General features: G+C 52.8%; 1 protein-coding gene across 1 annotated transcript in view; it reads left to right on the top strand.

Annotated features, from left to right (window-relative positions):
* The first annotated feature begins 3,887 nt into the window (after positions 1 to 3,887).
* The window catches only part of DNAH3 (dynein axonemal heavy chain 3), a 192,778-nt gene continuing 184,077 nt past the window's right edge, over positions 3,888 to 12,588 (top strand). Inside the window, exons 1-3 of the mRNA XM_059692029.1 lie at positions 3,888 to 4,216; positions 9,841 to 9,945; positions 10,519 to 10,741. Of these exons, the coding sequence (XP_059548012.1) occupies positions 4,187 to 4,216; positions 9,841 to 9,945; positions 10,519 to 10,741 (358 nt within the window). The 5' untranslated portion in view covers positions 3,888 to 4,186. The remainder of the gene's footprint in view (positions 4,217 to 9,840; positions 9,946 to 10,518; positions 10,742 to 12,588) is intronic.

The following is a 12,588-nucleotide window of genomic DNA, read 5'->3' as shown; positions in this document are numbered from 1 at the left end:
AAAACTAAAAAAAAAAAAAAAAAAAGACCATACCCTTTTATGTAATGATGTTTACTTTGAATTTATATTAGTTCACACAAACACTCCATCCATGCTTTTGTTCCGGCACTCCGGTCCAGTTTAAGAACCCATTGTGGCCCTCGAGTCAAAAAGTTTGCCCACCCCTGGCTAAGCCCAAGTCCCTGGGTTCCAGGAAGAGGCCTCCCAGCAGGGCTGACTCTGCGCTGGGAAGCTCTGTGTTGAGGGGCCTGTCCTGCATTGCAGGAAGTTTAGCAGCATCCCGGGCCTCCACCCCCTAGGGGCCACTGGTACTCCCTTCCTCCCAGTTGTGACAACTAAAAATGTCCCCAGGCGTTACCACATGTCCCCTGGAGTGGTTGAGAACCACTACCATGGAGAATACTGGTTAAGACCATGGCCTTGGGGTGAGGGCGGCACCACTCCTGAGCTCTGTCCCAGGGCTGCCTCTCACTGTGTGACCCGGGCCAGTGATCTCACTGAGCCTCAGCTTCCTCTGTGAGATGACAGACCTGAGAGCTGGCCTGCTGCTGCACAATTAGTTCTCGGGCACTTTCCCCCCTGGCACCTATGCTGATTACATCTTTACCGTGGCCTGTGGCCATAGCACCCTGGAAAATAACTCTCTTTTTTTGTTTGTTTGGTTTTTAGTATTATAGATGTCTCCCATTCCCCTCCACCCCCTCTTTCCAGCTCCTATTCACCTCCCCTCCCCCCCCACCCCACCCCCGCCCAGGTCTTCACCACCCTGTTCCCATGTCCACAGGCAGTTCATATCCTATATCAGTGGTTCTCAACTTTCTGGCCCTTTAAATACAGTTTCTCATGTTGTGACCCAACCATAAAATTATTTTCGTTGCTACTTCATAACTGTCATGTTGCTACTGTTATGAATCATAGTGTAAATATCTGATATGCAGGATGGTCTTAGGCGACCCCTGTGAAAGGGTCGTTCGACTGCCAAAGGGGTCATGACCCACAGGTTGAGAACCGCTGTCCTATATAATAAAGAGGTAATATGCAAATTAACCCTCACACCCTCACAAGATGGCTGCCTACAACCAGGCTAGCAGGGGGGTTAGTAAGGGATGACTGAACAGCAGGCTGCATGGGGTGACCAGGCCAGTAGGGGGGGCAGTTCAGGGTGACCAGGCCAGCAGGGGGGCAGTAAGAGGCAACCAGACCGGCGGTGGCGGGGGGGCAGTTAGGGTTGACCAGACCAGCAGGGAGGGTGCAGTTGGGGTGACAAGGCTGGCAGAGGGGGCAGTTAGGGGCAATTTGGCCAGCAGGGGGGGCAATGAGGGGCAACCAGGTCAGCAGGGGAGGCAGTTGGGGGAGACCAGGCCAGCAGAGGGGGGAAGTTGGGGGTGATCAGGCTGGCAGGCAGAGGCAGTGAGGGGCAATCAGGCTGGCAGCAGGGGGGGGGGCATTTAGGGGGGGGCAGGCAGGCAGTCAGGTGAGCAATTAGGAGCCAGTGGTCCAGGGGATCGGGCCTAAACTAGCAGTTGGACATCCCCCGAGGGTTCCCAGATTGGAGAGGTGTAGGCTGGGCTGAGGGTACCCCCTCCCCGTGCACTAAATTCGTGCACCGGGTTTCTAGTCTATATATATAAAAACCTAATATGCAAAGTGTCTCCTTGGGAGTTCGACTGATCTAGAGCAGGGGTCCTCAAACTTTTTAAACAGGGGGCCAGTTCACTGTCCCTCAGACCGTTGGAGGGCCGGACTATAGTTTTAAAAAAACTATGAACAAATTCCTATGCACACTGCACATATCTTATTTTGAAGTAAAAAAGCAAAACGGGAACAAATACAATATTTGTATTTGCATGTGGCCCGCGGGCCGTAGTTTGAGGACCCCTGATCTAGAGTTTGATTGCTTGCTATGACATGCGCTGACCACCAGAGGGTGGTGTGGAATGAAGGGAAGCCTTGGCCAGCAGCTGGCAGCTGCTAGGGACACTACCAGTGCAGGAATTTCATGCACTGGGCCTCTAGTAAGCATGTAAGTTCTTTGGTTTCTCTCTTCTCATCTGGAAAATAGCTCCTTAGGCAAGGAGAAAGCAGCCATGGTTGCAGTGGGGCTGGCTGTGAAGAACTCAGCACCTTGCTGAAACACAGGCTCCAAAATATGTGATGGTATTATTTCTACCAACTCATGTTTCTAGAAGTAATCAGGCTGATGCATAGAAAAATAAGCTTGGACTAATAATAAATATAAGCTAAGGGATCAGGCTCTAACTCCACAACAGCGATGAAAGGGGAGCTAATGGTGGCTGGAGGACATGGACAGGGTCCCTAAATTGTGATGATTAGGTCAGTCCTGTGTGGCTTCCTGCATGTGGCTCAGCTGCAATCTGATGGGTGTCCCACCCAGGAAAAGGTTTCTGTGTGTTTTGTTTTAGGACAATACTTTACAACCATTACTCCCTGGTGGATGCTGTTTTGGAAAGCTGAATTGGGGCTTTCACTGCTGCCATCTAGGGGCGCCTCTGTGAATCCCCCTACTCCTCCCACTTCTGTCATTTTTGAGGGCCAGCCCCGTTTCGCTTTTCCTTGTATATCAGCTGCCTCCTCCACCACATTGTTTATCCCATGATGGCAGGAATCGTAGCATGTCTCCAGACATGGCTGTTGATAGCCATTTGATGGGTCAGTGAAACAATCCCATGTGCAGTCTCTCCTATGTCCCTACAGTGTTTTACTCTGGCTAAGCAGCCATCTCAGACCTGCCAGAGCACTGGGCTCTGCATAGGATTGTGTGAAAACTTTCCTGCAGCAGATAGAGACCCTACACTGTCCACACCACAGAGATGGGGACAACCTAGACCAGGGGTGGGCAAACTTTTTGACTCGAGGGCCACAATGGGTTCTTAAACGGGACTCAGAAGAAGGAGCTGCGGCCGTGTTTCCCGACGTTGCCATGTTGACACTGCTGCTGGTGAAGGAGCGGAGGGGAGAGCAAGAGAACCCTCCGCTCTTTCGGCTCCGCGGGCCGGGCCGGATAGAACAGCCGAACGGGCCGGATCCGGCCCGCGGACCGTAGTTTGCCCACGGCTGACCTAGACCCTAGTGGACCTCTTCTCTCTGTATATTTCAGTTTCGACAAATAAAAATGCAGGATGCCTGGTTTAATTCCAATTTCAGGTAAGCATAATGTTTTAATAGTATGTTCGGCTGTTGAATGGGACCTACTTATACTAAAAAATTCTTTGTTCTTTACCACGAAGTCTAAGTCCAAGCTGTGGCCGGTTTGGCTCAGTGGATGGAGCGTCGGCCTGAGGACTCAAGGGTCCCGGGTTCGATTCCGGTCAAGGGCATGTACCTTGGTTGCGGGCACATCCCGCACCTGGGGGGTGTGCAGGAGGCAGCTGATCGATGTTTCTCTCTCATCGATGTTTCTAACTCTCTATCCCTCTCCCTTCCTCTCTGTAAAAAAATCAATAAAATATATATATTTTTAAAAAGTCTAAGTCCAAAGGCAGAGTCCCTCACTGCCACTCACACTCCCTTCCTGGGTCATTGCTAAACACCCTCTCATCTGCCCTCTGTCACAAGTTTCCTGCTGCCTGGCTGCTCCTCCAGCAAAGGGGACACCAGGACACGGCGGTCAAGCCCAGGCTTGTATGTGGGCACCGCAGAGGCCTCTCCCTCCTTAGCAACCGACACGGAAGCCTGGTCATCGCCTGGTCATCGCGCCTCCCATGTTAACAGCCCAGGGAGGGGGGCAGCGACGAGTTCATTTGCTGGGGATATTGTTTCGGGGGTGCCTCCTCCCCATTCTCTGTTCATGTGTAACTCTGCTTCTGTTTCCCCGTGAGCTGGGTGTGTTCCTGGGAAAGACCCAAGAGGAGAGCTCGGTGGGACAGCAGGGAGGCGTGGCGAGGGGAGCTGGAACCGCAGCCGAGCCCAGCAACGCCCAAGGCCGCCTCCTGATTCTCTAGCCTCCCTTTCTCTCGTCTACCAGGGAGCTCCTCGGGGGCTGAAGTCTGCGACCTCATAGAGGCAGCCCTGGGAACGGAGTGTTCAGAACATCTGGAAAATTCCATTGTCTGTGTCCTCCCTATGATGCCCTAAGGAAGTGTGGAGTTCAGACCCACTGGTAGGAGAGGAAGAAACAGACTCCTTATTCCTTTTTTGAAAAAAAGGTCCAACTAGATCGTACAATATGAATGACATGGATTGCTCATCTCCAGAGGTGTGTATGCATTTTAAAGTATTTTCTTTTCCTTAACCCATATTTTCAACATGTAGAGACTGGGGCGTGGGCGGGAAGGGGATGTTTCAATCACAGGCCAGTGGCCGTGGGCTTCCTTGACGGGGCGAGTGTGCTAACCACATGTTTATGTTGTGTCCTTTGAAATATGCTTTTTGCTGAATTAAGCTTTTTTTTATCCAATCCTCACATTTTACTGGGAAAATTTCAGCTGTTGTTCCCTTCCCTTCCCTTCTAAGGCCATTAGACCATATATTCCATCCCACCGTTCCCAACACTGGCTGCACATCAGATCATCCTGGGAATGTCTTAAAACATGGAGACTTGGCCTCATTCCCAAAGATGCGCATGCAGAAGGTTTGGAGTGTGGCCCCGGAGTCTGACTTTCTCACTAAGACTCAAGTGATTCTGCTATAGTGGGTCCTCAGGCCAGCATTTGGCAATGGCCTGTGAGAGGATGTGCAGGCTTCCCATGTGGTCTGAAATAAGCCACATGAAATTAACAGTTCTACCCAATCTAGGTGCCAAATTCTTGGTTGTAAGAGCTAAGATTCAGTTGCTCTTTTAATGAAGATTATTTGAGCCCTCGCCAGTGGTTAGAGCGTCAGCCTGCAGACCGAAGGGTCCTGGGTTTGATTCCTGTCAAAGGCCCATACCTCGGTTGCAGGCTCCTCCCCTCCCCAGGCCCTGGTCAAGGCACGTGTGGGAGGCAACCAACCGATGTGTTTCTCTCACATCGATACTTCTTTCTGTCTTTCCCTCTCTCTTCCACTCACTCTGAAAATCAATGGAAAAATATCCTTGGGTGAGGATGAAAAACAAACAAACAAACAAACAAACAGATTTTTATTTGAAGCAGATTTAAAAGCTAGGCCAAGGGAAAGATTTCCACTGACCACAAAACCTTGCTTGCAAAGGTCAGTATCACCTGTCCATCTGGGGCCCTGCAGGAAGCCGTGAATGACTTCACATTCCTAAACTGCTGCTGCCCAGACCCAGCCTGGATAGCATGGCACCTGCTGGGGATGACCCGGCTTCTTTCAAGCTGATGCTGCAGTGTTTTCATCTTATTCACTCATCGCTGCAGGTCTGATCTTGATTTCGGTAATGAGAGAGGGGTTGTTGGAGATGATCACTCAATTCTTAGATCCTTCAAATTGAAGTCAAGAGCAGAGAGTCAGACAGTGATTTAAACCAACAAAGCAGTTCTCTCAGTGGGTAAACAGCAGGGTCCACGGTCTCAAACGCATCATGCTGAGGTAGAGGCACAGCATCCCCATGTTTCCTGAGTTCTGCTGGCTGGCGCCACCACTCTCACTGAATGAGGCCATGAGATCAGTGGAGCGCCTGTTTGTAAAGATCCCAGGCTAAGGATGCATCTTCGCTTATGGGTTTGCTCATTTGTTTATTTTTAAGGTCAACACATTCCCAGAATAATTCTTTGTGTAAGTGATTCTTACTGTTTCCACTGTGTGGGGTTATGGAGTGATACCTTTATTTGTTTTTTTAAAAATATATTTTATTGATTTTTTACAGAGAGGAAGGGAGAGGGATAGAGAGTTAGAAACATCAATGAGAGAGTAATATCGATCAGCTGCCTCCTGCGCACTCCCTTCTGGGGATGTGCCTGCAACCAAGGTACATGCCCTTGACCGAATCAAACCTGGGACCCTTGAGTCCACAGGCTGACACTCTATCCACTGAGCCAAACCGGTTAGGGCTGGAGTGATGCCTTTAAAAACACCCCTGTGTGGCTAGGCGGTGTTATCTATCCTCTCTGAGCTTTCGTTTCTTCAGCTAAAATATCAGTATAAAAATTCACATAATAATCCTATACTAATAAAAGAGAAAAATGGTAATTGGCGTACAACCGATACCTTTTTCATTGGCTAATCAGCGAGATATGCAAATTAACTGTCAGCCAAGATGGCGGCTGGCAGCCAGGCAGCTGAGAATAGGAGGCTTGGTTGCCCCAGCGATGGAGAAAGTCAAGGATCCCCGCAGCTGCGGGGCTCTGAGCTCCTGAAGCAACAACTCCAAAAGATACAATGTTTCAATTACAGAAGCTAAAAGATGGCGGTTAATTTGCATACTCAGGCTCCAAGCAGAGCGAAGCCAAACAGCCCTGAAGCAGCAGGGCAGAGAGGCCTCAGGGCCTGGGATCAGCGGAGCCGAGAGGCCTCCCGGCCCCGGTGATCAGCGGAGCCGAGAGGCCTCCCGGCCCGGTGATCAGCCGAGATGCCTCCCAGCCCCGGTGATCAGCGGAGTCCAGAGGCCTCCCGGCCCGGTGATCAGCGGAGTCCAGAGGCCTCCTGGCCCGGTGATCAGCTGAGAGGCCTCCCAGCCCCGGTGATCAGCCGAGAGGCCTCCCAGCCCCGGTGATCAGCGGAGTCCAGAGGCCTCCCGGCCCGGTGATCAGCGGAGTCCAGAGGCCTCCTGGCCCGGTGATCAGCTGAGAGGCCTCCCAGCCCCGGTGATCAGCCGAGAGGCCTCCCAGCCCCGGTGATCAGCGGAGTCCAGAGGCCTCCCGGCCCCGTGATCAGTGGAGTCGGAGGCCCCACGATCAGCGGAGCAGAGAGGCCTCCCGCCCCGGTGATCAGCGGAGCCAAGAGGCCTCCAGGCCAGGGATCAGGGGAGCCGAGAGGCCTCCTGGCCCCGGTGATCAGTGGAGTCGAGAGGCCTCCTGGCCCCGGTGATCAGCGGAGTCGGAGGTCCCGCGATCAGCAGAGCTGAGAGGCCTCCCGGCCCCGGTGATCAGAGGAGCCGAGAGGCCTCCCGGCCCCGGTGATCAGCAGAGCCGAGAGGCCTCCCGGCCCCGGTGATCAGCGGAGCCGAGAGGCCTCCCGGCCCGGTGATCAGCGGAGCCGAGAGGCCTCCCGGCCCCTGTGATCAGCGGAGTCCAGAGGCCTCCCGGCCCGGTGATCAGCCGAGATGCCTCCCAGCCCCGGTGATCAGCGGAGTCCAGAGGCCTCCCGGCCCGGTGATCAGCAGAGTCCAGAGGCCTCCTGGCCCGGTGATCAGCTGAGAGGCCTCCCAGCCCCGGTGATCAGCCGAGAGGCCTCCCAGCCCCGGTGATCAGTGGAGTCCAGAGGCCTCCCGCCCCGGTGATCAGCGGAGCCGAGAGGCCTCCGGGCCAGGGATCAGGGGAGCCGAGAGGCGTCCTGGCCCTGGGATCAGCGGAGCAGCGAGGCTTCCCAGCACCGGGATCAGTGTGACAGGGTGCGGAGCCCCAACCCTCTGATCGGCCCTGCTCTGTGCATGACAGGAGTGGCGCTGCAACCTCCCTATGGACCCTGCCTTGAGTGTGACAGGGGGTGGTGCCCCAACCCCCCAATCGGCCCTACCCTGAGCATGACTGAGGGTGGCATGGCAACCTCCCAATCCGCCCTGCTCTGTGCATGACAGGAGGCGGGGCCCCAACTCCCCAATGGGCCCTGCTCTGAGCCTGACCAGGGGTTACACCTAGGATTAGGCCTGCCCTCTGCCACCCGGGAGCAGGCCTAAACCAGCAGGTCCTTATCTCCTGTGAGAGGGCTCAGGCCAGGCTGAGGGACCTCCTCTCCCAACCCCGAGTGCACAAATTTTTGTGCACCGGGCCTCTAGTCCTATATAATAAAGAGGTAATATGCAAATTAACCCTCACACCCTCACAAGATGGCTGCCTGCAACCAGGCCAGCAGGGGGGTTAGTGAGGGGCAACCAAACAACTGAACAGCAGGCTGCATGGGCCAACCAGGCCAGCAGGGGGGTGAGTGAGGGGCAACCAAATGACTGAACAGCAGGCTGCATGGGCCAACCAGGCCAGCAGGGGGGTGAGTGAGGGGCAACCAAACAACTGAACAGCAGGCTGCGTGGGCCAACCAGGCCAGGCAGGGGGGTGAGTGAGGGACAACCAAACAACTGAACAGCAGGCTGCATGGGCCAACCAGGCCAGGCAGGGGGGTGAGTGAGGGACAACCAAATGACTGAACAGCAGGCTGCATGGGGCAATCAGGCGGGGGCGGGGGGACCATGAGGGGCGACTAGGGGGGCCAGCAGGGGGGCCAGTTGGGGCAATTAGACTGGCATGGGGGGCAGTGAGGGGCAACTAGTCCGGCAGGGGGGTGGCAGATGGGGAAACCAGGCTGGTGGGGGGGCAGTTAGGGGCAATCAGGCCGGCACGCAGAGGCAGTGAGGGGTGATCAGGCTGGCGGGGGGAGGGAGAAAGTTCCCTAACCAGGCAGGCAGGCAGGTGAGCAATTAGGAGCCAGCGGTCCAGGATTGTGAGAGGGATGCCGACTGCTGATTTAGGCCCAATTGGTTTAGGGCCTAAACTGGCATCAGACATTCCCCAAGGGGTCCCAGATTGGAGAGGGTGCGGGCTGGGCTGACAGGACCCTGCCCCTCGTGCACGAATTTTATGCACCGGGCCTCTAGTTTGAAATAATGGCAGATGTTGTTATTTTTTTATTTTGCAAGATTGAGTCATCAGTGAGGGGTTGGCTGGGGAAAGTGGTGGCTAACATCTGATTTATATATTCCTGAACCCCACTACCCATCACCAGTTACCCTGTGTGACCTAATTTGCTGACCCAAATTAATCAAATCAATCTAATAATGTCTTATATTAACAGGAGTTCAGTCCAAAGTCATTGCATAGGGTGAACAATCACAGAGAATCAAAATTGTCTGTAAAAATCCCTTAAGTTTTTATTAATTTTAGAAAGAGAGGAAGTGAGAGAGGGTGGGAGAGAGAGAGAGAGAGAGAGAGAGAGAGAGAGAGAGAGAGAAATATCGATGTGAGAGACATCAATCGCCTGCCTCCTGCATGCCCCCTACTGGGGGTGGAGCCAGTAACCTGGGCATATGCCCTGACCAGAAATCAAACTGGCAACCTTTTGGTGCATGGAACAAGACCCAACCAACTGAGCCACACTGGCCAAGGCCCTGAAGCTATTTTGAATGTGCTGTACAGCAGCGCTTCTCATTCAGTCCAGCCCCGCAGTTTCCCTAGTGCTGGGTCAAATTGCAGCGTCTCCTTCAGATGAAGCCATTGTCCTGCACCTTCAGGGGACTGGTGTGGGGCAGACATGCACACAGCATCAGGCAGCACTGCAGCCACGTTCAGCTCTGCTCCGGGAGGCACCTGCACTGAGTCCCTGAGGTTTACTCCCAACACACGCTCACTGAAGGGAAGGTGGGCTCCAGCTCCCACAGGTTTAAATGATGTTTTTTCTGCAGGAAGCTCAGAATGGCTGTGCTAAGCACACACAGCATGCAATGCGATTGCATGGGTAAATTCCTACTTGAATTATGCATATGTGAAATGCAACAGTATTTTTAAAAGGCAGCCCCTTTCATCACAACACAACGTAGGGCAGCTTGGGGTGCCCTTACAATTTGGACCCTTCCCTGGAGAAAAAAATATCTGAGTTTGCTCCTAAGCATGTAGCTAAGGAGGAGATGCTGCTGGAAAGATGGATGGCTTAACAATGAGATCTACACAGTGGACTGGGATGAGAACTCTGTGCCTAGAATCTTCCTGGGAATCTCTACTCCTCACCAACTTAGAGGTTCAGGAGTCGTTCCTCATTCCTAAAGAGTGACTTTGTTCCCATTTCCAACAGATCCCCAAAAGTGACTCGATACATCACATGAGCCGCTGCCAGATGCGGCCTGAGCTCCCCCCTCTGCCTGCTTCTGCGAACGAGGAGCCGTCTGAAGTCTATCAGGTCTGTTCACCTGGTGGCCCGTGGGGGACAGGCAGGCAGGGTTGACAGTGGGATTGGGGGGTTTGGTCATTCCTGTGACCGGGGAAGGTTACCTGCTGTGTTATTGAAACTCTCTGAAATGCTTCATCTTCAGCTATAAAGTGAGAGCGATTATTTCTTTCTAGCCATGTCCATTAGGAATAAAGACAATAAAAATCAGTTACCTGATTCACAAGCTTACTGTTTACTGAAAGCCAGCTATTATCCTTGGCTTCAGAAATCACGCTCACAGTGGTCAGGCAGGACAATCAGCATCCACTCAGAAAGCACTCACAGCGAGTTTGCAGAAGATAGAAACAGCATAAGGCATGTGGGACTCTGCGATTGTCAGTGAGAGAATGTAGTGAGGACCCCTCAGAGCCCAGGCACCCTGCTGGGGATCAAACCCGCAAACAACCAGGGCATGTTCCCTGACCGGGAAGTGAACCATGACCTTCTGGTGCATGGGCAACATCCAACCCACTGAGCAACACCGGCCAGGCCACTCACAAGAGATGGCCCTCATTGAATCTCTCTCTGCATGTCTCCCTGTAGACGGTCATGTCACACAGCTTTTACCCCCCCTTGATGCAACGCACATCGTGGACCCTGGCTGCACCCTTCAAAGAGCAGCACCAACATCGTGGACCCAGCGATTGCATTGCCAACAATTACTCCTTGATGGCTCAGGACCTGAAGCTGAAGGACCTGCTGAAGGTCTACCAGCCGGTCACCATCAATGTCCCTAGGAAAAGGGTCATTCAGGAGTTCCCATCAGGTATCTGTGGCAGGATGGGGTCTTGGAGTTTGATTTGTAATCCTGGGTTCTAGCCTGGCTTTACTCTTACGGCAGCTAATTTTAGATAACCTCAGTTAGTCTCCTCACGTATGAAATGGGAATGATTGTAAAGGCTAACCTTACATATACATACACCAAACCTTACATACAATGCACCAAGCACTATTCTCATGCACTGTGTTAATTGATTGCTGTATAACAAATTACCCCCAAACTTAACAGTTTAAAACAGCGGTTGCCAATCTTTCAGACCTCACAGATCACCGTTTGGCGACTGCTGGTTTAAAACAACCACTGTTTATTATATTATGGTATATGTGGATCACTGGGTGGTTCTGGCTCAAATTCTCTCTCAACCGGCAGTCAGACATCCCCTGAGGGGTCCCAGATTAGAGAGGGTGCAGGCTGGGCTGAGGGACACCCCTTCATTGCATGAATTTTGTGCACTGGGCCTCTAGTCCTATATAATAAAAGGCTAATATGCAAATAGACCAAATGGCAGAACAATCGAACAACTGGTCACTATGACGTGCGCTGACCACCAGGGGATGCGCGCGGAATATGGTGGGCATTGGCCATGGTGAGATGGTGGAGCAGGTGAGCAGGGGTGCCAGACCATGGCGAGGCACTGGTTGCTGTCATCAGGACGAAACTCTGGTGGTTACTGAAAATTCTTTGCGCCTGCATGCCACAGTCCTGCCAGCACTCACACCTGCTGCCAATACTGGACCCACTTACACCCATTGCTGGTGCCCGGCGCTGGCCCCACTCGCACCCACTGCTGGCGCCGGCCCCAATTGCTCCACAGAGCACATGGGAGTGGTGGCAGCAGGAGTGGGCTGCCGGCAAACAGTGGACTGGGGGCCACAGTGGGCAAGGCCAGTCAGGGGCACGGAGGATGGGGTGAGACCCACCCCTGTGCCCACTGCAGCCTCCTGGCCTACACTTACTTTCAAGGTGCACGAATCCATGCACTGGGCCCCTAGTGTGCATATAAGATCTTTGGTTAATCTCTTCCCACCCCTCCCCTTCCCTCAGAGATTCATCAGTCTGTTCCATGTTTCCATGCCTCTGGTTCTATTTCATTCATCAGTTTATTGTGTTCATTAGATTCCTTATTCATTTGTTTTGATTTTTACTTTCAGTTGATGATTGATATAGATTTATATTTATGATCTTCTTCTTCTCTCCTCCTCCTCCTCCTCCTTCTCCTCCTTCCCTTTCTTCTTCTTCTCCTTCTTTTTCTTCTTCTTCTCCTCCTCCTCCTCCTCTTTCTTCTTCTCCTTCTTTTTCTTCTTCTCCTCCTCCTCCTCCTCTTTCTTCTTCTCCTTCTTTTTCTCCTCCTCCTCCTCCTCCTACTCCTCCTCCTCCTCCTCCTCCTCCTCTTTCTTCTTCTCCTTCTTTTTCTTCTCCTCCTCCTCCTCCTCCTCTTTCTTCTTCTTCTCCTTCTTTTTCTCCTCCTCCTCCTCCTCCTACTCCTACTCCTCCTCCTCCTCCTCCTCTTTCTTCTTCTCCTTCTTTTTCTTCTCCTCCTCCTCCTCCTCTTTCTTCTTCTCCTTCTTTTTCTCCTCCTCCTCCTCCTCCTCCTCCTCCTCCTCCTCTTTCTTCTTCTCCTTCTTTTTCTTCTCCTCCTCCTCCTCCTCCTCTTTCTTCTTCTTCTCCTTCTTTTTCTTCTCCTCCTCCTCCTCCTCCTCCTCCTCCTTCTTCTTCTCCTTCTTTTTCTCCTCCTCCTCCTCCTCCTCCTCCTCCTCCTCCTCCTCCTCCTCCTCCTCCTCCTCCTCCTCCTCCTCCTCCTCCTCCTTCTTCTTCTTCTTCTTCTTCTTCTT

Source organism: Myotis daubentonii, chromosome 4 (genome assembly GCF_963259705.1).
Source record: "Myotis daubentonii chromosome 4, mMyoDau2.1, whole genome shotgun sequence".
Taxonomy (NCBI): domain Eukaryota; kingdom Metazoa; phylum Chordata; class Mammalia; order Chiroptera; family Vespertilionidae; genus Myotis; species Myotis daubentonii.
This window is presented reverse-complemented; position numbering and strand designations above follow the sequence as displayed.